This window comes from Cyprinodon tularosa, unplaced genomic scaffold (assembly GCF_016077235.1).
Source record: "Cyprinodon tularosa strain WSP-4 unplaced genomic scaffold, ASM1607723v1 ctg76, whole genome shotgun sequence".
NCBI lineage: Eukaryota > Metazoa > Chordata > Actinopteri > Cyprinodontiformes > Cyprinodontidae > Cyprinodon > Cyprinodon tularosa.
In genome coordinates this window covers 1,042,440-1,068,457 of record NW_024039518.1, presented here as the reverse complement: position 1 = coordinate 1,068,457, position 26,018 = coordinate 1,042,440, and the positions used below count along the sequence as shown (strand labels likewise).

At 37.1% G+C, this 26,018-nt stretch overlaps 1 protein-coding gene across 1 annotated transcript; it reads right to left on the bottom strand.

Moving 5' to 3' along the window:
• Positions 1 to 14,877: 14,877 nt before the first annotated feature.
• LOC119773404 (thialysine N-epsilon-acetyltransferase-like) lies at positions 14,878 to 22,311 on the bottom strand. Its single transcript, XM_038270403.1, has 6 exons — positions 22,150 to 22,311; positions 20,246 to 20,297; positions 18,141 to 18,224; positions 15,546 to 15,647; positions 15,422 to 15,462; positions 14,878 to 15,330 (listed from the first exon to the last, which is right to left on the bottom strand). Exons 1-6 carry the CDS (start codon positions 22,210 to 22,212, stop codon positions 15,163 to 15,165), a joined length of 510 nt encoding a protein of 169 aa, XP_038126331.1. The 5' UTR covers positions 22,213 to 22,311; the 3' UTR covers positions 14,878 to 15,162.
• Between the last annotated feature and the right edge of the window lie 3,707 nt (positions 22,312 to 26,018).

The following is a 26,018-nucleotide window of genomic DNA, read 5'->3' as shown; positions in this document are numbered from 1 at the left end:
AAGCTCATTTATACATAGACACCCAGAGGAAATACTCTAGATCAGGGGTCTTCAATGATTTCCAGGCCAAGGACCCCCAAACTGATGGAGAGATGGAGCAGGGACCCCTAATTATATATATGGTATGAAATTGTGTTATATAAACTGATCCTATAGTCACTCTATTACATATGGAGTAATGTAAGGAAAGTAATTTCTCCCTGGGATTATTAAAGTATTTCTGATTCCTGGTTGATGGGACAGGTGTTGTGAATGAAACGGTGCCCAGCTTAAAAGAGCTCCTGTGTGTCACTGAATGTGTGCATTGATGACAGAAAGACATCTTCTGCCTCTATTTATCTGTTTGCTACAGTGTGTTTAGTTCATGTTAATGTGGATTTACAGACATTTCAATTAGTGGAAAAATTGCAGGGGGAATATAAAAAAACAGTGTAGTGAAAAAGTGAAGGACTGGTGTGGACATGTCCCCTGGTCCCCCCAACTTTGGCTTGGCGGGGACAGGCCCCACCTTTAATATGTGCGTTAATGCAACAAAGAAGATGCTAGTTGATGTAGCTTCTAGGTCCTGAACAGGGGAGGGAGAGAGGCAGTGTCATTTATAAATAATGCACTAAAAGGCATCATTCTAACTATCTATAAATATAAATAGCTGCATATTGTAGCAGTCTTTTTTTCTCAACAATAGAAAAGCATTCAATTAATGTATGTTTGGGTTCATTTTTGGAAAATACTAAAAAAAAACGAAAGTGTTTGGGTTGTGTAACTGCAGGTCCATCAGCCACCACCCTTAGAGCTTCCCCACCAACTTTCATTACAAAGTTACACCCTTGCTGTAGACCAGGGGTCATCAACCTTTCTTATACAAGCAGTCGGAGCCACAAATTCTACATTGCTTTTTAAAAAAGAGCAACTAATTACTTTTGTTAAATAGTTGCGATAAGAAATCTGATGTAATTTAAAACAGTACTTTTTTTTTTAGTTGTTGTTGCTTTTTTTAGAAATAAGGACAAAACATTAACTTTTCAAAAAGACGATGCATTGATTGTTTTGTTCTATTATTTAACGTAGAAAATAAACATAGTTTCCAAGCTAATGACAAGAATTATAGATGTAAAAACGTATTAAAGCCTTCTAGGACTCTGTGGTGGCATCAGCCCTCCTCTAGGCTGTTGTCTGCTGGGCCCCTGGCAGCGCAGAGCGGGACGGAAAGAGACTGAACAAACTGGTGAGAAAGACTGTTTCTGTCCTAGGCTGGACTCTGGAATCAGTGGAGGAAGATGCTGAGAGGAGGGTGCTGTCCAAGCTTACATCCATCATGGACAACACTTTCTATCCTCTGCACCAGATTGTAGAGGAGCTGAGAAGCTACTTTAGTGAAAAACTTTTACACTCTGTCTGTAAAAAGGAGCACTACTGCAGGTCATTCATCTCTGATGCAATCAGACTCTATAATGCAACACTGCAACGCAACTTGTGCAATGTATAATGTGCAATTACTATTTGATACCCAGTGCAATAACTATATATATAAATATATCCATCTATATAAATACCCATTTAAATACCCTGTGCAATAACCTTGTATAATGATCCTGCTATAAAAATAACGATTTCAGCTGTCATATGTGGACTCACTGTATATACTGTATGTACCTCATGCACCTTCTTCTCTTTTTGACTATTTGAGCTGATGTAACGAGTAAATTTCTCCACTGTGAGATCAATAAAGTCAATCAATCAATTTCTGAATCTTTATTATAAATCTAAAGAGATTAAATTAAAATGCTTTTTAAATTATAATTGGTATTTTTTAATATCGTATATTTTAAACCATTGTTGAAGGTCCAAAGAGACACCTGTAGGTCTGCAATCACAGGTTACAAATCCTTGCTCTAGTCTAAACCATCAATTCCTAAAGTTGGGGTTTTTAACCCCGTTTAGGGACCTTTTTTAGCCAGTATGGGATGCATGATTTTGCAAGATAATTTAATTAGAAATAACAACACCTATGTTCTTAGGTTTTAGTTTAAGAAAAGTTTATTTAGCTTCCAAAACCTTTGTTTATTTGTTATTAGCCAGTACAGGGTCTTGGGCTAGTCTACACAATTTAAACAAAACAAACGTCTATTTTGAAATACTTAAAGATACAAAAGGATAAATTAAAAAATTGACAGCACCAACTACTTTGGATGTTGAGGCTCTTTGTGATTTTATGATGCCCTTTATTATTTGATAAGTAGGCCTAGAGGTTTGGGGAAAATAAGACACATATGTCCAGAGGACTTAGGCAAATTTTATTGTCATTTAGATAAAGTTAGTTAGTCTAAAACTGATATTACTGCTGCAGATCCTCTGGAGGTATGTTTCTATCACATTTGCACTTCTCAAGACAACACATTTTCAACAATTCTTATATCCCTGCTAAAAAAAGCATTATGCTGCCCCCACCATGCTTTACAGGGGAAATGGTTTCAGTAGGATGTACAGTATTTGTTTCCTCCAGTTTTGTTTAATTTTGTCTCAGCTAATCAGAGCAGAAGCAGAAATAAACGTTCTTCCACAAGTTGTAGAAAGTTACTAAAAGTATTCCTTATGGCTATCTCCTTCTGTTTCATCTCCTCTCACTGTCCTCTGCATGGCCCTCTTGTCTGCCTCATTGATACCTCCCCTAAAACGTTTCACTTTTAGCTGTTATTATTAGAAAGAGACAAATAATATCCATGAGCGTCTTCCCTTTTAACCACAGAGGTAAAATATTAGGACCCATACTCCAGAATAGCATAGCATCAACGTGACACCACTTTAAAATTGGAAAAACCTGTGCAGTCACCATGAATTATCTTCATATTTTCCCTTCCCCCTTCAAAAAAAAAAGTCAGACTTTTCTTCCTTTCCTCTGCTGGCTCATCTCCTTATTTCTTTTGGGCATTTCTCAAACATAAATAATCGATCACTGTCAGGAACAGTCAGAGACGATACAAGCAAGCTTCCTCACAAGAAGTTAGTCTAACCTCTTGGATTTTTGCTGTTGTATTTTGAAAGGGAAACCTTTCATCTCTAACCTCTGTGGATGAAAGTGGTCTCATAAATCAGAGCTTCTTTTTTTTTCATTTAAAAAAACTGATTAAACAAATGAATAGAAGAACCTCCACATCAATCATGTCCTTAAGTAATAATAAGACTATGACCATAAAACAGGCTTACATTGGAGGCAAATTGACTTTTCCAGCTGCCTCCGGATGAATGAGGATTTGCACAAGAATGATGCGATGTAGAACGATCACAAAAAACTCTTTATGTGTTCAAAAAGAACTTTGAGGATTTCCTTTTATTTTCCACAGAATACACATATTTCTGTGTAACGTTATTGTTTGAACCACAGTAGAGGAGGTGTCATGTATGGGGAATCCTTTGATTCAGTTTCCTGTTGTTGCTTATTCCCTGAATGCTGCATTGTTTGACCATGTAAATGTAGGCGTTTTCTTTTTTTTTCAGAAAAACCTAAAGAGGTTAAGGTGAAAGGGTGTGAAAAATTGGGTTTCTAATAACATATGTTAGATTAGTTAAATAGACTGATGTATGTTGGCTTTAAATCATTTTGCATTTATAGGCTTTATGCATTATGATTAAGGCAAAATTCATTATTTTACTTTCAGAAAGAGAACAGCAAGACATTAATTATGCAAACAAAAAGAGGGAATTGTCAAGCAAATTGTCGACAAGTCTAACCAAGTGCTGCATCTTCTCGTGTTTTCTTCCTATTCTGAGAAAAAAGTTTATGTCCATCGTCTATCTATAAGATTCTCTAGTGACCAATTTATATATTTCTGTCCAAAAAAAGTCCATCAGAGTTTTATAAAAACTAAATAAAAAAAAAAGACTTGTGTAGTTCAAGGGTTATAGAGCAGACTCTATTAGAGTTCCAAGTAGGGGTGCGGTAAAAAAATTGTTTTTGCGATCTGGATTCCTGATTTTTGTCTGCCCGATATAATATCAATCTTTCAGTTCCTCGATTTTTTAAAAACAAAAAATGTTTTACCTAAAACAATGAGGGAAAATGGGCTACCTCTGCACCGCCACTCAGGCAGATAGTGCTGTGGATCCCTTTTCCTGTGCGGCGAAGCGCCATTTCTGTAGTTGATGCAGTCAAAGTGGAAGACGTTGACTGACTCAAACCCCAAGCAACATGGATACCAAAAAAAGTAAATGATCAATATCTTCTAATGAACATAAACAGCACCTGCTTTTTTATCTATGAATTAAATTTTGACAAGGAAAAAGAAAAATTGCAATATATAGTTATATCGTTACATGTATCATATCACAACACCCATGCCAATACTCACCCCCAGTTCCCAGGGTCTTTGGCAATTAATTGCCCACAGTATTACACATCCTCCTCCATACTTAGCAGTGCGTAGGTGGGGGCTTTTCAACATCTTCACCCAGACCTGTAGTTTTCCAGAAAAGCTCCATCTACTAAAGCTGTTAAAAGTTAAAGCTCAGATTTTGTTTTCTAGAGATTGAAAAGGGAAATGAGCCTTTGTTACATTAAGCATATATATAAGGTATATAAGGTATTTATCACCAACTAAGAGCAAATAGACACAAAATCACATTTAAAAACTAGTGTAAATTGACAAACCATCAGGTTTGTTGTATCAATTGATGTGCATGATTTTGGTAAAGCTTTCTAAATCTGGGATTTTTCAAAAGAAAAAAAAAAACACACTCCAATTAAAAGTTGAGTTTTTTAGTCTTAATCTTATGCAGCTGTGACAAAATGCCATATTTTAACAGTGCTGTTTGCATACTGATTACCTTCGCTAATAATAAGCTGCTGCATCATCATATCAAGCACATCAAGGAACGCATGGTGTTAGTGCGCCCTCTATAGGTCCATATAGGTGGATGAAAGTTTGCTTTTCTCCTTTAAAGGAATAGTACACCCAAAACATGATTAGCCTTCATTTTCTACTCACCCCCATGCTGAACAACACTCTGGAGTACTTTTTTGATATCTCAAATGCATGTGGAGATCTGGGAGGCTTCTTGCTGTCTGCTGACATTCAAATAATGGAGGTCTATGGTGACCGAGACAGAAAGGTCCATAAAAGTCCACAAAAAACGTGTCAATATTCCTCCATACTGCTCGTCCAATGTATTCCAAGTGTCCTGAGTGGGTAGCATCCAGAATTTACTCGAAACGAAGTCATTTAGAATGTTTTTAGAGCATAAACAGTAGTGTATAGGATTTCCTGAAAGCGCGCACATGCGCGCTCATGACGCTACGGAAGCCCGCAGACCAAACCAGATGAAAGTGCGCATTCAGCGTCTGCTCTGCCGATAATGCAAGCGTAGAAGAAGAAATGTGCTGTTTACCTGTTTACCTCAGTGTTGAGGAAGAGCATGAGTTCTTTGCTGAGCTGAATGCGCACTTTCGTCTGGGTTGGTCTGCCGCGGTTTCCGTAGTGTCGTGAACGCGCTTTCAGGAAATCCTATACACTACTGTTTATGCTCTAAAAACATTCTAAATGACTTCGTTTCGAGTAAATTCTGGATGCTACCCACTCAGGACACTTGGAGTACATTGGACGAGCAGTATGGAGGAATATTGACACATTTTTTGTGGACTTTTATGGACCTTTCTGTCTCGGTCACCATAGACCTCCATTATTTGAATGTCAGCAGACAGCAAGAAGCCTCCCAGATCTCCAGATGCATTTGAGATATTAAAAAAGTACTCCAGAGTGTTGTTCAGCATGGGGGTGAGTAGAAAATGAAGGCTAATCATGTTTTGGGTGTACTATTCCTTTAAATACAAACTGGACCTGCATGTTTAAAATGTGTTTTAATAAAAATAGGAAATCACCTACTCAAACAAAAAATAAAAACACGGAGTCAGTAATACTTTATTTGCTTTATTTCTTTAATAACTGAGCAGATACGCCCAACATACATAGAAGGTAAAGCACACATACCGATTACAAAGAGCCGTTCACTAGATACTTCCACTAAATACTTAAATTTCTCTCTCATACAGTCAGAATTTAATGTAAAAACATTTGACAGAATACTAAACAACAAATTATAAAAGTTTGATGGCTCCAGAAAAATAGGATTTCAGTTGCTGCTGCTCTTTGTTTCACACCAGGATGTATTTAAACCAACTAACTCTGCAGATTACAGTTGACTTTTACTTTCTTAACTAAAACCAGTGCTTTAAGTGGGCTGGTATGCACCAGTACATAGATCCATGGTTTCTAGTTTATGAATCAACGTTTGGAATCTTTTCTCTGTGTGTGGCATGTACCAGGACCCCCTCCCTTCCTGTTCTGACCTTTTCACAGTTTAAAGCTTTTAGCCTAATTGTTGTTTAAAAAAATATATCTTCAAATGAAAGCCATTGCTTAATCACAAATGCTTGCCTCACATTCATGTGTCTGATGAGTGAGGAAAGTCAGAGGAAAATGTCCAAAAGGACACAAACGAAGTGGAGCAGAGCTGAATGATAACAGCAGCGCTCTCAACAGTCTTTCACTGCACAAGGAAAAGGAGGTTGGACCCAGCTAGCATTAATGCATCCTAATGCTGGTGCCATTTTACAGATAAAAGTTAAAACAGGGGCAATGTTGGCCGTTTGGGGGCCCTGGGCACAAACACTGTTATGGCCCCAACCTGAAAATGAAAAACAATACAGTATTTTTCCATAAATGTCTCTTTATTAAAACATTATACTCATTTGGACTAAGAATAAATAACGGTGTTTTACCTATTATGGAGGAAACAAAAACGACAGCTGATTTTAAGAGGGATTAAAATCATGACACAAATAAATTCCAATAAAGAAATTGAAACACTATGGAGTGTAATATAGAACTAGAACATTCTATGAAGTAGTATTAGAATCAAGCTAAGCATTATATGGAAACCCATGTAATAAATAAATCATCTCCCCCCAAACATCAGGTTTTTATGTGGTGCATTGGCACGGAATAGCCAAAGCTGGGGATTTAAAATTCTTAATGTCTTATAATTATTATTGCTTTATATCATCTTTATGCAGCATGTTATTCATTTATTGTGTTTTATTGTGTTATTTTTCTAAAATGTACATTTGTCTCCTGGAGATAATGTTAAAGAGCTGCGTTAAATGTGCTTTAAAAGCTGTATACTAATAAAAATACTATGGAGTAAATTTTTCCACTATGAGATCAAGGAAATTAATCAATCAATCAATCAAGCTCTAATTGGAAGGTTTTTTTTTAAGGTTCCTGCTGTTTTTGGGTTCATCAACTTTTAATCTTTATTTAGATTATTTATTTATACTTTATGAAAGTATCACCTCTAAAATATTGCTAATTTCATTACCTAATAACCTGCTAGGCACATGAGGGGAAGACGATTAGAGGTCTATTCTTTAGGAAAATGTCTTTGCCTTGCTTATAAACTGATAATATGTTTTCATATATCTGATTATAATCTGCTACTATAATTATCATTTTTCACAGGCTGCTTTTTCGGTGCCTCTCCCAATACTTGTTACCTTAGACACAGTGCCTCATGCGTGTGGGCAAAGTGCGAGCAAGGGCTAAAATAATATGGCTAATGTGGCAATGATTTGTTCAGCCAAGCCTAATGCTGACAAGATGGTTATTTAAACCTTAAGTCAGAGTTTTAACTTCTTGTTACATCATCAAGTGGATGCAGGACCAGCAGGTTCTGTAACAGCTTTTTCCCCACTGTCATACAACTGGTGAACTGTTAAAAACTCTAATCAAGTCACAAATCGAGACTCTGCATTCCACTGATAACATCGTGCATACTTGCACTACATGGCGAGTTTTCAAATCCCGTTAAATAGAATTCAATTCAGTGTTTCTACTGCATTTTGAGCCATATTTATGTATTTATTTTGCAAATGATTTAGAACTGGCTTTTTCCTATTGTTAAATTTTAAACTGTCAGTTAATAGATTTGTATAAAAATAAGACCCATGTTTTTGCTGCATATTTGTAAAGCATTATTGGGAGTACTGGTCATTCTTTTTCCACTTAAAGCACTGCTTTAAACTATGGTAAAGATAAAAATGCATGATCTCAAACTTAAAAAATGTAGTTAACAATATCATAAGAACACTTAAACACTGAATTTGGACAAGTTGCAACACAATGAGGTCCTTTCAGAACACTTAAACCCAAACATCCAATTATACTATCAGATTCACTGCATAGTTGTACTTAAAGACACAGCTAGGATACTGAACAAATGTGGATATTTTTTCACCTTGGTGATTTATTGCAACAAATCAATGGTTTTTATTTGTATGGTTTGCACAGATGAGTCATATTGATGACATTTTATCCTGTTTGTTGCAGGAGACTGACGTCCAGTGAAATGCTATGAGTGGATATGTTTTGAATGTTGCTTATGACACATGAAAACACATGCCAAATGCAAACGTTGCAAATATGGGTGAGTGGTTTTTATTGCATGGATGCAAACACACCTTAGCTTATTATCATGAAACTCCTGAAAACAGTACCAAAAACACAGAGGAAATCTGATGGTGCAGACCAGAATAATGTCACTTTCAGTTAAGTATGATAGGTTTAAGATTGTGCAACGAGTGGACTCAAGCTTCATGCCCAAATTCCACTGAGTGGATTGTTTTGGTTTGAATTTGGGCTTCATCCATTTCCCTGAAAACTGCACCCTGAGGCTGCATGGAAGGAGGTCTATGGTCTGATTCCTTCGGTGCACAATATCAGCACAAAGACACTACATATAATGCACAGTGAACAGTTAACGACATCAACACACGTCGTATCCTTTAAGATGAGGACACCCACTGAAGGCTGGCTCTTCTGGTCCAACAGTAAACCTAATTTTCTAACAGTTGAGACATATTGTAGATCTAGACTCCACTAATCTAGCAATGATGATAACATTTTTACACTTTGCTATTTTTTTTTTTCAAAGTCTACAGGATTTGTCACAAGGGTAAAGCACACCATAAAACACAGAATAGCCTCTTAAGACTGACGGTTATTCTCCAATAAAGGAGTGAAGTGGCCTCTCTTTTGACAAGCTCACCTCACTATAAGCCAAGCTCACTAAATTTTGCAAAAAACTGGAAACGTACATATATAAGCCTGAACTGTCTCCCACCAAACCTGTAGGGGTAGCTCTACATATAGCTCCTGGAGTAGGAATGAAGATGAATGCAAGCTCCCGTTAGCTTGTTGGCTCACAGCAGTTAGAGCTTCTACTGAATAATGGGGCGTTGTTTGCAATTTATTTCAGCTTTGCAGGAGTTGAGCGCAGTCTCTTCAATGGTTCGGCAGTTTTAATTTGGCAAATAATTGTCAAAATGTGTGAATTTGGGACATTTGTTGTATGCTAAATGAAAATTAGCCCCTTATTCTTTCATTTTCAACTTTGACTTCCTGACTGGAAGATACCAGAAACCATATCCCCATTTACACTATCCTCTGAAACCGATACGTGCAGAGTTCGGACCCAGCTTGGATCAGTTAACCGTTTCTAACTCAGTTCCTTAGAACCGTTTACACATCATGCTAGCGCAGTTCCTCTCCTCCTAGTGACGATCTACGGTACTACTGCTCTCCAGGATACTCTAGACACCTGAAGTCTGTTTCTTTCAATTTCTTGTATCATATTAAGCTGATTTTGTTGGTGGAGTTGGATTGGAAAAATTTAACTTTTGCTGCTTGACATGCCACATCAACCAATCAGAGAAGCTGATCTTGGAGCTGGCAGGGAGAGAGACACAGCGCTGCAGCTGCAGATCGCTATGATCACTCCTCTGAAAGAGTTTTCTAATGCCTAAAGTAACTTAAAATATGGAAACCTGCCGGCAAAATATGTTACTTTTTATTATTCTGGTGCCTGCAGTTTGGATTACGCACATGAAAAACGCCTTCCAGCCGCCACAAACCATAGCAGAAAACCCCCAAGATGCGACAGGGCCAGAGGCTGCTGTTGAGGGGGTTTTCCAGTGAAAGAGCACCGCCGGTGTATGGGGGTTTTGTGCTGGTCGGACATCGAAATAATATTTATAGGCAGGCAAAGATGATGTTTTCAGGTGGACTTCTCACTTAAAAACATATCAAAACTACTTTTAGTAGCAAATAGCAAAGCCGCTCTCTGGCATTGAACACAGGAGCAGCAGAAGCATCAGACGTATCGGTACACACTTTACTAGATGCACTTCAGGAGCATCAAAGATACTCAAGACGCGCGTCTGACCGTATGTGTACAGCATCAAAAATGAAACAGCAGGCGCTTTTTTGTTGAATGTAGCTACTGCCAACTACTGACTGTAAGGAGGTAACGTAGCCTGCTTATGCGCTCTTTGTAATCAGATACCCCATTTACACTACTCTTGAAAAACTGATCCATGCCCAGACCGGTCCGAGCTCGGACAAGTTAACCAGGCCGAGCTTGGTTCTGACGACCGTTTGCACATCACGCCATCTCGGTTCCTCGACTCCTCGCCTCCTAGTGACGATCTGTGGTATTACTGCCAGTATTGAAGGACGAAATCAAGCATTCGGTGGCGGTAATGCACTAAAAGTTGTTTGCCAACCGCCATAAAACACAAAAAGAAGATGACGAAGGAGGGAATCAAGCAAATCAAAATGGCCGCGCCCGTCACCTTCAGAAAGTTATGCTTGCTGTACTTTGGTGTTTGCGGAGGGTCAGGCGAAGACGGCAACCTTTCGTGGATTTACTTGATTGTTGTTTATTATTGTTCTTCTTCTTCTGTTTTGTGTTGGTTGGCAAGCAACTTCCGGAGGGGCATTACCGCCAACTACTGGAATGGAGTGTGAATCGGGATGTGCAACCAGACGGAGATGACGCGTTCTTCTCATGCGCTCTTGTTATCAGAGAACCGAGCCAGGGAAAAACTGAGCCGAGCCCACCTCTGGAACTGGTCTGCAGTTAGCGCGGTCCGGTTGTGTCTAGCTCGGTTCAGTTCAGTTTGCTTTCCATTTACACACGATTAGTTATCTCAGTTACTGAGCTCGGACCGGTCTTGGCACATTTTTTTCAAGGGTAGTGTAAATGTGGTAAGAGAAATGAGCCACAACTGAGACTCAGACTGTTCTTGGCATGGTCTCAAATGGGTAATAGGTGCACGTGTCATTGTGTTAGTGTTCCTGAAAAGTGCGAAAAGTTATTAATAACGTATGAATAATTTCATATTTTGTATTTCAGTACTATTATGCAAAGTCTCCACCACTCTGTGGGCATAAACATCTCAGCCATTAAAATCTGTTGTGAGTATTAAAGCTACAGTGTGTAATTTTCAGCGACATCTAACGTCCAGACTGCAGACCGCAGCAACATGAACATCTCCCCCCCACCGCTTCTCCCCCCCAACAGTACGGCGAGCGTTACGGGACAAAATGTCTTCAACGACGTCCGCATCACCTACCTTCTCAAGTGATGAGGTTTGTTTACATAGATAATTTTACAGATAGTATTTCATTAGTCTGTGTGTTCAGTACCGTCTCAGTTCATCTCTCGCAACTTGCCGTAGTTACTTTCGAGCATAATGGGCAATCTCGCAATCGCTAGTTTGTTGGCTCTGCACTGCCGTAGCGCAAAGATGTCTGCCTCCATGGCTGCGAGACCCGCTCCTATGTAATTATAAATAACAAATTCTAAGGCAACGCAAATATTAAGGTTAAGAGGCTGAGCTCGTAGATAATGATAAATAACAAAGCTATGTATAATGTATTACATTTCTGACTGTATATCCCTGTAATTATTACACACTGTAGCTTTAATGCCAGTTAGAATCCATTAAGCTAGCTAAATACGGTACGGATAAGTAGCGTGTGAATTTCAGACACTAGAAATATTACATCCTTTGAAATCATGTCCCTAAATATCTTTTTGCAATATCAACTGTGACTGGGATCCTATACAGTGTGCAGCTCTGATCTGCATGGATAAGTAATGTAAGAGTAGCTGAATAAGGAAGGTTCACCAATGCTAGCTTTAACCCGCTACAACAGCTAATTCTTCTGTTTTGTTGCCTGGGCGATTACAGTAGCACGAATTTAGCACATTAATGTCACGTTGAATGAATGGAAGTCTCAAGGTGATCCATTACTTTGTGTTGAATAAGTCACAAAAGATTAGCATTAGCATTTTACCATAACTCAGTAAAAAAAAAAAGGTTAATGGTCGGAAAACAAAAAACAGATAAATCAATATGTATGAGAAGATGTGCTTTTAATGTAGTATATATTATATATATAATAAAGTAAAAATTTGCAAATTCTCTCTGATTTTTTGTGTTTTTTGGTTTAACTAATCAAATCAAACAAAAACACCCACCTGGCCTCCATCTGTGTCAATTTAGCACATTTGAGGGCACAGCCAGTATCTAATATTTTTGCAAAGATAAATGCTGCCTTCATGGGGTCTGGTAAAGATGGTCCTTTCCCCTTGTAAAGTGGAAATTACCACCGCATTGGGTTAAGTGCTTTTGCTGTCATAGAGAAGAGAAAAGTGTTGGATCCAAAGATTATCCTGACCTGATACTTGGGCTAGACAGTAACAGACTTCCTAGTTCATCTGCTACAGAAAGAAGAGAATACATCTGATAGAATGAAACAACGATGGTCCCTTCAAAAAGTTTAAATGCGTATAAATAAATAAAAAATGTATATTTCACAGCATTGTTTAGGCTTCAAACACATCAGGGGAGAGCGCATACAGAATCGTTTAGCTGCTCTGTTGAAAGGTCAAACATGACCTCATCTCGGCAACTCTATCATAAAATTTTTCTAGCAGAAATTACATGAGTGTGCAATTTTTTTGTTGAGTTTTTACAGCCCTAGTGGCTCGTTTTTATCGACAGCAGGCTGACAGGAAATGGGGTGAGACATGGCAGGCTGGATTCAAACCTGGGTCGCCCGCGTCGAGAACTAAGGCCTCCTTACATGGGTCGTGCGTGCTAACCACTGCGCCACCAAAGCACGCCCGTTCATGTGCTTTTTTTGATGTCGGATTTTGGTATTCACCATAATTACGATACCACATGAAGGCAGCAAAACTGGTTTTGGAAGCGGCTAGATTATCACAATGCGTTTTCTTTTTCCTTCAGGTGGTTTTTCCAGCTCTGAGGTCACATCAATAACAAGTCCATCCCGACAGCAAAGAGCAACATTTCTGGCATTCGGCTGTTGAAATGTGAGTAAAAGCTCATCATAATGACTACTAAAACATAGAACTTTTCCATCTCTATCATCCTTAGTCCTTTTTTTGAGGTTATAGCTCATTAGACAAAAACATATAGTGGCCCTTTGCAAAATGTCAGTGCTTTTATTTTGAAAAACAATGCAATAATTTTATTGGGAGCTAGCATGTTGGCTAAACTATTAAGGCAGCATTAAATCTTTTAATGTTTTTGCTGAAGCGGATAGAAAAAGCCGTCTGTCAACATGACGATATGCTGACGCACAAAAAATCTGGCAAAAACGCAGGGGTACGTTGGATACGTTATGGATACGTCTTGTGTAAGTTATGAGCACGCTGGCACACGTCAACATACAGCAACTACGTCAAAAAATGTTGAGCATGATGACTTGAGCATAAAAAATGCAGCGTAATCCATTGTAGAACAGAACTTCTCCATTTCTATCATCCTTAGTCCTCTTTTTCGAGGTTATATTTCGTTTGAGAAAAAAATGTAGTGGCCCTTTTGCAAAATGTCAGTGCTTCTATTTTGATACACAATGCAATTATTTTATTGGGAGCTAGAATTTAGCTTAACTAACAAACTAACATTAAATCTGTTAGCTAGTCAGGTAGGGGAATACTCTATGGATACGCCCAAAATTGAAAAAATACATAGAAAGTTCAGCGTATGCCAGCATTTTAGAAGATTCTGGGACGTTAGGTATACGCTGGGTAAATCAGCACGGTGTGACAGCGTCATAATACGTAACGCATTCTGACTGAGGCCTGTGGATTCTGAATGGATGCTCATAGAGGTTATTTGGTCATTTTACAAAGCATTGCATTGTCTAATAATTTTACTAGAAAAAGCAACTCCAAAAAAGATTGCTCAAGTTAATAAATAGTGTTTTCTCTTGGACTAAAGTAATGCAAAATTATTATTTGGAAAGGACCTGGTTGACACAGATTAATGGGCAGCATCAGTTACCTCTTTTAGGTCATTGCTGAGGTATTTCTACCCATCGGTTGGATTTCAAGAGTACACCTGTATGGTTACACCTGCTGAAAATTAGTTAAGTGTGATGTCATCTAAGGTGAGCAAAGGGAGTGAAATTATTTTTCTCTAAAACCTTGATTTTTGTTCCTCTAAAACTCCAATAATGCACTCACAAAAATATTTTACCCAAATGTTTAGATTTATGTAACATTATTTCATAAGAACTTCCTTTTTTTCTTAGATATTTATTTAAAATACATAACCACCAGGATTATGTATTTCGTATTACTAAAGTATACTTACATAAAAATAATACGAATACTAATTTATATCAAATAAATAAAGTTTATTGTTTGATTTGGCTAAGGTTAACCTGACGATTAAGCAAATCAAATAACAACTTTTATGTTTTTTAATTAAATAAACAAATGAATATTAATTTTGAGCAAGAGTACTTTATTAATACTAAATACATAAACCTGACAATTATGTATTTTAAATTAATAAGCTTTATTAAATTAATGCAAGATTTATTTAATATGCTTGTGTAAAAAAAAATAGTAAAGAGGAATTTGTTATGTAATAAAGTTACATACATTTAAAATGTGGGTGAAAGATTAAATGTGAGATTGAGAGATTATGCTTCGACCAATAGGATGTAAAAATGAAGCACAATAAACATTTATTTAATTTTTAAGTTTTAAAATATTGTTTGAGGAATTTATTAATTGTGGATATAATATTTCCATTTGAAGTCTAGCATCTCTTGCTGTAAACCGGCTTTTAGGACCAGGGGATTAATAATTATTAACTAAAGGTGCTAAAGGTCTGGCATAAAGCCATTTATTTTCCGGTAACGGTCGTTAGGTTTTGAACAAAGCGCCACAAAGGCTGTTCTGCATTGCTTGGACTGACTGTAAGGTTTAAAAGTCCCTGGATCTGGGTTAAGGCTGAGCCAGGTGCTCCAGCGCCTCCCCCTCACAGCGAATGCAGTGGTATCCCATTTTCTCTGTGACATCAAAGCAGCCCTGGCTGAGGTAAAAGTCCAGAGACGACTTGTTCCAGTCTAAAACTGTAAAGTTGAGCTGGTTGCATCCAGCAGCCAAACCCAGCTGTAGGAAACACAGAGAAAAAAAGAAATAAAATAACAAATGATCAACATCACTTTTCTTTTACTTTTACTCCTGATTCCATGTCACTCACCTGTGCTACCTTGCTCATAAGTGCTTTACCAATGCCTTTCCCTACAACAGACAGAATAGTTAATATTTTACATGCATACAGTTAAATAAAAAAGCAAGACAATTTGCAATGACAATTATTTTACCTCGAAATTCTGGCATCACATACAAGTCCTCCATGTAAATGGCTCTGCCTGTCCAGGAGCTGTAGGAATAGAAATAAAGTGCATAGCCGATCTTCGTATGGCCTGAAAATAAAAACAATACCAGTTAGATACGTTTATTCTGTTCTTTGTAAAACTCATTTTCAATTTTAATTCCATCCAGTCTCCTAAACTTGCTTTAGGATTGTAAAATAAATTAAATACCTACAATATGCACACATTCTTCATTTGTTTTGGTGACATATTCTGTCACTTGTATTCTGCATCTGAAATAAGTTTTTCTAACATTTAAATTAAAAGGCGAGGCCTCAGTTTGTCGACATTAAAATACAAAGGATAACAACAAGCACGTGGTTCAAAAGTATCCGTCAGAAAGCTTTTTATCAGTGTAGGGTATTGATTCCAATTTTAACATTTAGAACAGATTTGTTTTGATCCAATCAGATCTCAAAGTAAATTGCAGGTATTTAAAAATATTTTTGTAGCTGTTTTCTGAATTACATAAATGTATATTTATTAGGGCTGAAACAATCAATCGGATTAATCGTGATTAATCCATTATTTAAATAACTAATTTAGTAATAGATTCATCGTTAACTGTATAGAGACTGTGAAACGTGCCTTTAGCTGACAGAGCAACAAAATTGTAAGAAAAAATATTTAAGTATTTCGCATTTAAGATAAAAACCAATTTTCTTTTGTCATTATGTTCTATATAAAACTCTACAAGTGGAAATGTTTTAGTTTCACCTTGTTTAATTCTGTAAAAAATATCTTTAAGGAGCCGATTATTAATTGAAAAAATTATTGACGGATTAATTGATTAGAAATAATTGTTAGTTGCAGCCCCAGTATTAATTAAGAGATATTGATGTTAGTGTTAAATTATCTTGAAAATAAAAAAGCAACAATAGTTAATGCAGGCTGTTAGGACAGTGGAAAAGCCTTTTTTTAATTGATCAATGGTTTTATAAATCCATATTTACGAATTAAGGAGATATGGGAATGCACTCATAAAGATGACGCATTGGATTAACTCAATTTAATTGAATCCAATAATTTTTTGCTAGCTGAACCAAATCCACGTTTATCTATATGGTGATTTTCTAGTGTCTGTTCAACACATTTTTTTTAAAACCTTTAAAAGGAAAAAACAAATTTGAATATGTTTGGTTGGTTCAACTTAATAAAATCAAATTCTATTGACCTATAGTTGTCCCTGCATTGACTTAAGTTATGTTCAACTAACTCATAACATTTAAATAACCCGATGACAAATTATTTGGTTTTATCAACTTAATTGTATTTACTTTAACAGCAGAAAGACCGGCTTACATTGCTCATAAATAAAATGCTCATACATATTGTGTTACATCAATTAAATATTGCTAAATAATTCTGGAACCAATTATTTAGGTATGTTAAATAGTCACCTCAAAGAGGAGCTTGAATCATTTTTTTGCGTGTGTAGGAATATTGGAAAAACTGCAGTTAAATGTATAATGAAGGATTTTCATAAATCTTTTTAAAGACCCGCCCTCTCCACTTTAAAAAAAAATCCACATGCACAACCTTGTACCCACTCCCTAGAGGGAATGCCTATTAAATGCATGCAAGAGCGTGCCCAAGCCATTTTCTCCTGGTGAACTCTCTGTTTAAAAGTTGCTCTTTGCAAGTTGCAATTTTTCCACTGTCAGTTTTACCACCGCTAAGAAAAAATGGGGACGAGCACGTAGGAAGGCCTTACGTAAACTTATCACCAGAATGAATGACAATTAGGAGGACCACTTATTTAGATGATCCACCCAGAAAAAGAACATCCTCTATTGTACCTTTAATAGAAACCCACTGGGTTCCAGAGGTTCTCAGTTGAAGCCCCACTCTGACGGACTGCCACCCAGGGTCCCTGAGCAAGACCCTTAACCCCACACTGCTCCCTGGGTGCCCCACAACGGCAGCCCCCTGCTCCCCAAGGGGATGAGGTAAATGCAGAGAGTTCATTTCTTTGCTCTGTTCTTGTGACAGTGTAATTAAATTAAAAGCTGGAAAAAAAGGGTTTGTTTGGTGCAAAATTCAAAATTCATCCACAGAACACAATAACATTTTCAATTCAAATCTGGTTTGTTCAGGGGGTGTGCTTAGTTTTTCCAGACTTTTCCGTTTTAGCATGTTTTGCATATAATAACGTAATCTTAAAAATGAAGTGGAATCTGTTGTGATTACAACATTAGAGTGTTGCTTTTGCATGGAGCCCCTCCTGAGTGTAGAGTCAGATATCTGAGTCCAGCAGACGGTGATCAGTGATGACTGTAAGCAAAAAGGTCGAGCTGAGTAGCAGAGCATACACTAATGAGCTCCTTATTGCACATTCAGGAAATGCTGCATTAACATTATTATCTAAGAGCTGAATAAATGGAGAGGACACATCCTGCAGCATCCTGCTACATTAGGCAACAGAAAACACTGTAGTGAATTTAGCTACTAATAACCAGACGCTTAAGCTGCACTAAACCTGGCTGGTTTGGTTTCACTGTTGTAAAAAGAAGCGGTCTGAGATCGGCGTCTGATCGTTCTCACCTTCTTTGGTTCTGTGCTGTTCTGGCACCTCAGCAACAATCCCGTGAAAGAACGGGTTCTTGGAAAAGCCGTCCTGCTCCAAGTCTGGGAAATGATAAAAAAGTGAGAAATCTGTTAATGTGCTTCCACAAAAATAAAGGGTGTTAATTTCTCCTCTCTGTGAGATTTAGGTCTGAATGTTCTTGTTAAGAATACAAAAAAAAAAATAAAAAATTCAAAAGAAGACACAAGACATTCTGGTATGATGAGACACAAATGTTACTTTTTGGCCTTAATTCAAAATGAAAGAGCTAAATATTTCTAGAAGAAAAGCTGCTGCAAAAGCAGGGAAATGAAGCTAAAAAAGCTACAACAGAAAGGTTTACATCAAAAACATATATGTTTGAATAATCCAGTCAAAGCTGAGACCTTAATCCATGGAAAATGTATGACTTTTGTCAATTTTTGTTTTATGTGTATCAATCACATTAAATACCAATGAAACACCTTGAAACGAAAGGCGATAACCTGACAAACGTTGGAAAAGTTGACGAGATTTGAATACTTTTGTAAGGAATGTACTGATAATCTCTTTGACAATCAAATTAAGTCAATTAATAAAATATATGTAAAAAGGAATTAACAGAAGATGGATTTTTTTTTTTACCACCACGTTTTATTAAGTATTAGTAAAATTGATATTCCAAAAAAGTAAAAAAAAACAATTCACTGGACTTTGTTTCCAAGTTTGAAGACGTTTCGCTTTCCATCTAGGAAGATTTTTCAATTCAAAATGTCAGAATTAGCATTGAGTTCAAAACTTTATAGAGAAGCTAAACCAATAACATGCAAATGGAAGCAGAAGAACGGGTCAGCCCCTTAGGAATGGGGAGTCGTTTGGGTTCTTTGTTAGCCTGCAATACCCGATACTGGTATATACCTCTGTAAGGGGGTTGTTTGGGAGCAATTTTTCCTACAGACCCCCTTTCAGAGACAAAGACAAGTATCGGGTATTGAAGGCAAACAAAAAGACCAAATGACTCCTCATTTCTAAGGGGCAGACCCATTCATCCGGTTCAATTTGCATGTTTTCTTAGCCAACCAAGGCTTTGTTTTTGGTCAACTCTATAAAGCCTCCCACATAATGCTATTTCTGACATTTTGAATTGAAAAAGCTTCCTAGATGGAAAGCAAAACGTCTTCAAACTTGGTCCAGTAAATTGTTATTTAACTTTTTGGAATATTAATTTTATTAATAATTAATAAAATGTGGTGGGAAGAAATTCATCTTCTATTAATTCATTTTTATATACATTTCATTTATATTGATATATGAATGTAGAGTTTCATTCATTCAGGCCTCAGAGCTGCAAGCAGGGGCACCGTATGAGGCAAAATATGCAGTAAAATAAATGATCTTTGTGTTCTCGCTGACACAACGGGCAAGTGATTTAAGGCTGTAATGGACTCACACATCAATATTACTAATAATCCTAAAAATTTACAAATTAAATAAGGTGCAGACTAAGTTAAGTCCATTGATCTCCTTTTATTTAACTGGACTGTATAATTGAATACCTTTTTCCCCACATTAAAAAGTAATGAAAATAATTAGCTGCTAAATTCATACCTACTAAAACATAAAAAAACATGAATGAAAATTCATAATACGAGAATATTACATAATTTTGACTTATTTTAAAGCAAAATTATCAATTTTAGTAAAACTGATAAATGGCTGAAATAAATAAGAATATTTTAAAAAATCTGATTCAAAAAAACATTTAGGAGATGTACTATGTCTATTTCATTAGAATTTTTTTTACTTTTATGAGTTGATTGCAGGGGTCCATAATAGGGCCCAAGACCAGTTCTACAGGGGGCACTGACCCCTGTTGGCACCTGTCTAGAACCACCCATGTTTAAAAGATATTAAATTAATTATTTTTGACAGTCTTTATATTTCAAAGAGTCCTTTTAAAACTTTTCAGAATAAACAAATCATGCTAATGTTATGCAAATCATGAAACAACCCCCAAAACCAGGGACCACATGGTTTATTACAGGACTGAGTTTTACAGAAATTCTGTTAAAGATCAGTAGGAGTGAAATAAATAATTTTGTACCTCTCTGTGTGACTTTGACGTGATCAGCCACCTTCTCATATTCTGCCAATTCCTGGAAAAAAAAAAAAAAATAAATAAGTCAGCTGACGTCATAATTGGCTTCAAAGGTCGCATCCAAATCATTAAGCTTACATAAAACTCTACTGAAATTAAAATTATAATTCTAACTGACTGTGGACACATTCAGAACCCCAGTGAAAGCAAAACAATATACAGGTGCTGGTCATAAAATTAGAATATCATGAAAAAGTAGATTGATTTCAGTAATTCCATTTAAAAAGTGAAACTTGTATATTATATTCATACATTACATACAAACTCATATATTTCAGATGTTTATTTTGTTTAATTTTGATGATTACAAATGACAACAAATGAAAATCTCAAATTCATCATATCAGAAAATTTGAATATTGTGAAAAGGTTCAAAATTGATGGCCCCTGGTGCCACACTCTAATCAGCTAATTAACTCAAACCACCTGCAAAAGCCTTTAAATGGTCTTTCAGTCTAGTTCTATAGGCTACACAATCATGGGGAAGACTGCTGACTTGACAGTTGTCCAAAAGACGACCATCGACACCTTGCACAAGGAGGGCAAGACACAAAAGGTCATCGCTAAAGAGGCTGGCTGTTCACAGAGCTCAGTGTCCAAGCACATTAATAGAGAGGCGAAGGGAAGGAAAAGATGTGGTCGAAAAAAGTGTACAAGCAAGAGAGATAACCGCACCCTGGAGAGGATTGTGAAACAAAACCCCTTCAAAAATGTGGGGGAGATTCACAAAGAGTGGACTGCAGCTGGAGTGAGTGCTTCAAGAACCACCACACACAGACGTATGAAAGACATGGGTTTCTGCTGTCGCATTCCTTGTGTCAAGCCACTCTTGAACCACAGACAGCGTCAGAAGCGTCTTGCCTGGGCTAAAGAGAAACAGGACTGGACTGCTGGTGAGTGGTCCAAAGTCATGTTCTCTGATGAAAGTAAATTTTGCATTTCCTTTGGAAATCAAGGTCCCAGAGTCTGGAGGAAAAGAAGAGAGGCACTTCATCCACGTTGCTTGAAGTCCAGTGTAAAGTTTCCACAGTCAGTGATGGTTTGGGGTGCCATGTCATCTGCTGGTGTTGGTCCATTGTGTTTTCTGAGGTCCAGGGTCAACGCAGCCACATACCAGGAAGTTTTAGAGCACTTCATGCTTCCTGCAGCTGACCAACTTTTTGGAGATGCAGATTTCATTTTCCAACAGGACTTGGCACCTGCACACAGTGCCAAAGCTACCAGTACCTGGTTGAAGGACCATGGTATCCCTGTTCTTAATTGGCCAGCAAACTCTCCTGACCTTAACCCCATAGAAAATCTATGGGGTATTGTGAAGAAGAAGATGCAATACACCAGACCCAACAATTCAGAAGAGCTAAAAGCCACTATTAGAGCAACCTGGGCTATCATAACACCTGAGCAGTGCCACAGACTGATCGACTCCATGCCACGCCGCATTGCTGCAGTAATACAGGCCAAAGGAGGCCCAACTAAATACTGAGTGCTGTACATGCTCATACTTTTCATGTTCATACTTTTCAGTTGGCCAACATTTCTATAAATCCTTTGTTTTTATTGGTCTTCAGTAATATTCTAATTTTCTGATATGATGAATTTGAGATTTTCATTTGTTGTCATTTGTAATCATCAAAATTAAACAAAATAAACATCTGAAATATATGAGTTTGTATGTAATGTATGAATATAATATACAAGTTTCACTTTTTAAATGGAATTACTGAAATCAATCTACTTTTTCATGATATTCTAATTTTATGACCAGCACCTGTAAATTTAAAGGAGACACCTCTTATTATAAGCCGGAGAGACGCGCAGTCTGCTCCGCACGTGCGCACATGTCTGCTCACCCTGATCATCCGCGCGATGTCCCTGCAGTCCTCCACGTTAGCGGCTCTGATGGAGAACTCCATGCCTGCCAGTGATCTTAAGCTCCACTCGGTCTGATCGACTCAGCTTCGACCTTTTGTTGGGCGGAAGTGTCGCTGAGAAGTGTTTTCGAGCGCACCCCGGTCACGTGACAGCTGCGAGCGAGGCCCCGTTACGTCACACTTGGTGTCAAGTTTTGCGGGAAATCCGAATAATCTGAGGTTTAAATCGCGATAGGCATTTACAGTTAAATCAGACACAGGGAAAGAACTTATATATTTAGTTTTAGTTAATTATATATTTACACACACACCACATGCAGTCTGTTGATGAACAAGATATTTTTTTTCAGGAAGCACATCTTTTTTTTCTATGTTCTAAATATCAACTATTCAACAATTAGATAAATGTTAAATCTTTACATTTTCATGATGCCTGACTAATATTTTAGATTATTAACTCTGACTGCTTTCAAATCTATTATTGCTGACTGTGCCTTTAGAGTAAATCACCTGTCATGAGAAAGTACCAGAAATGCATTAACAAATACTGAGCCTGGTCAGGAAGCACATCTAAATATTAAGGCTTTAGATTATATTGTGTGTTTCCTGGATGGGGCCACGTTTTCAGCTGCTTTTTGTATCTGCTTCTGTGTCCTTTAACCCCAGTCGGCCTCAGCAGATGGCCGCTCACACTGAGTCTGCTTCTGCTGGAGGTTTCTTCCTGTTTGTCGTGGGAAAAAAAGTATTCACCTTTTCACCCTAATTAAATAAAAGGAGATCGATGGATTTCACTCAGTCGGCACATTTATTCATATCTTTGCAAAGAGAGAACAGTTCATCATACAGCCCTTATGGCAGCATTCTGCCCTGTTCCTGAGCAGTGTTGGTTCCCCCTTACATGCAACAATGGAAAGCAGTCAAAGTCAAAACAAATTAGAGACACTTTGGTTAACAGTAACATGTTATGAATAAACCTTGAGAAAGAATCTGATTTGTTATGGGAAGAACCTGTGTCTGGTCTACAAACACCATGACCTTCAAGGTGAAACAGACTGAGTAAAAACTTTTATAGTGAGTAAATAGGATAAATAAATACATAATAGAAGAGAAATCTAAATTTTCTGAAAACACTGTTGAAATGGAGTTTTTCCTCTCCACTGTCGCTACAAGCATGCTTAGTGTGAGGGATTGCCTTCGAGTCAATGAGTCGATGCAATCAACTGGTTTTCCTTAGATAGAAAACTTTGAATCAATTTGACTGTATGATCTGGTAAACTGTAAAGTGCCTTGAGATGACATGTGTTGTGAATTGGTGCTATAGAAATAAACTGAATTAAATTACAGGTTAGATAAGGATTAGGTTAGTGTAGTGAAAAAGAAAATACTTGTGTGTGTCATTTTGAATTGAAATGTGAGTGATTAAGCAAAGTGAGGAAGGATCATGGAGCCATGCGTTGTGTCCCAGCTTTGATGATGTTAGGTTTCTGTTTCTGTTATGTTTTTCTTTTGCTCCTTGATTTCTAGTGTTTAGTTTTCTTTTCACCATGTTTCTTTATCCTAGTTATTTGATTATTATTTGGTTTTTGTTTTCTTATTAGTTCCTGTCTTTCTGGTTCTCCATTTGTTGTCCTCTGCTACCCTCTTGTGTCCTCTTTCTTTTGCTATGTTTTCTGTTCAGCCCTCACCTGTTTTCAATTCCCTCATTAGCCCTCTTCCTGTCTCTGTCCCCTTTAAAAGCCCTTCCTCTTCAGTTCCTGTTTGCTGGATCCTCGTCTAACCTCTCGTCATCGTCTGTCTGCCTTCCTCGTCTCTCCCTGGTTCCTAGATTTTGTTTTTCCCCTGATGTCACCTTGGTTCTGGTTCTGGTTCGTTAGTTACTTGTTGGATTTTTGATTCCTGCCTCAGTGCCTGAGAACCTTATTAAACCACTTAAATTCACCTCTGCCAACTCGTCCCTGCATTTGGGTCTTCCTCAACAAACACCATTTGCTGACAGATGACACAAAAAGGTGGAAATCCACAAAGGCCACAGATGCACCATGGACTTATTTTTACGCAGGCAAAAAGAAAAAAATGTTCCAGGTAAATTCCCTTAGTTTTGTCAGTTTTTTTTTTTTACTCAGGCAAGCAAACAAAAAAAGACAAACATTTCCTCCATGTCTCTCTTGCGCTGGTAAAAAACCATACGCCCACCCAGATGCATGCTGGCCTACAATTGACTGCCTATTTATAAAAAATAATTAACCTAAATTAATCATAACTAACCAAAAATAAAGGAACATGACTAAATAACCAAAAAACATAATCTCATAACAGATATTAAACAATAAAGTAAAATCAACTTAGCTAGATTATGCACAAAAACAACAAAACATTTTTAATCATTAAGATAAAATAATAGGCTCCTACACCATGTGATATAAATAAACTTCTGCATTGTTTAGTTATGTTTAGTTATATTGATGCTTCTCCTTTAAAATCATCATCTTTATCATGCCGAACCACAGGATGAACAGAGGTAACCTGTTTGAACATTGCCTGCATGGAGTAGGATACCTGTATTTCCACTGTCTTTAATTTTTTTGACAGTGTTAAATTAGTCTAATTGAATCAAATCATCCAGGCTTTCTCTATCTCCTGCAGAGCTCAGCCTGATCCTGTAGATGGTGCCATCAACCTATATTTTCTTAAACTAAAACTGGAATTGATTTTATTTATTGTTGAATGAAAACTAAAAAAAAGAAAAAAAAAAGCTTCTTTTTTAATTTTAATATGTCCTTTCAAGTGGTACTTCCAGTTGCGGTTCTATACAACATATATTAGGAGGGCCAAGATGGGGCCTGATTTTTTATTTATTTTTTAATGGGGGGCCCAGAACATTGTTTGGTACATTAATTTAGCCTCAAAGCAAAGGCTGCACACTTCTGATCCAAAAGACAAAAACAGTTATCCTTTCTTTGTATGACTGAAGTTTGAAGCTTACTGCAATTCCTAATTATTAAAATATACTGTCAAGGCAAAATATTAAATTGGTCCAATGGACTAGTCAGTAACAGTCTCCTCTGTCGATTCATGTTATCATAAGAAATTCATTCATTGTTGCACTACAAACACTGATCTAAACAATTATTTTTTCCCTTGATTTAAGCAGCTAAATAAGCCAATCAGCCAGTGGAATGTATATTTCCTCTCTTATCAGATGTTATGCAATATGCATTTGAAATATGATGTTTTTTTTCTTATTGTGTAAATAATCATCTTATTCCTCCTTAAATAAAGAGAAATTCATTTACTTAAGAAAACACGACTTAGACCTTCTTGTATAAATTTTTTTTGCAGTGTGCGATTAGTACGGGGGCCATAACAGGGGTCAGGACCTGGTACTTAAAGGGGAAGACCGTTTTTTTTTTACATTGTCCCATTGATTTTTGTTTTTACTCCATGTTCTACTCACCCAGATTAGTTCTGTGTCATTTGGAGCTGTTCTGAAGATAGGTGTTCCCCTTTAACAAGTTTTTTGCTTTTCTTATTACTTTTTTCACCGTATGTGGAGTTTCCATTGGTGTCTGAGTGGAGCTGGATTTCTGAGTATCAAAAAAATCCATCTTGAATATAACAATTTGATTGTTTGCTAGATTGGACCCATTTAGTCAAGTCAAGTCAGCTTTTATTGTCACTTCCTTCATATGTACAAGACATACAAGGGAAATGAAATTACGTTTACTCTCTAGAAATATACAAATATACAAGAAATACACAAGACTGACATTTAAAAACTGACATAAAGTGCAGGACATGACAGGTAACAGTGATAAGATAACATGCTAACATGGACACGCTTGATATTA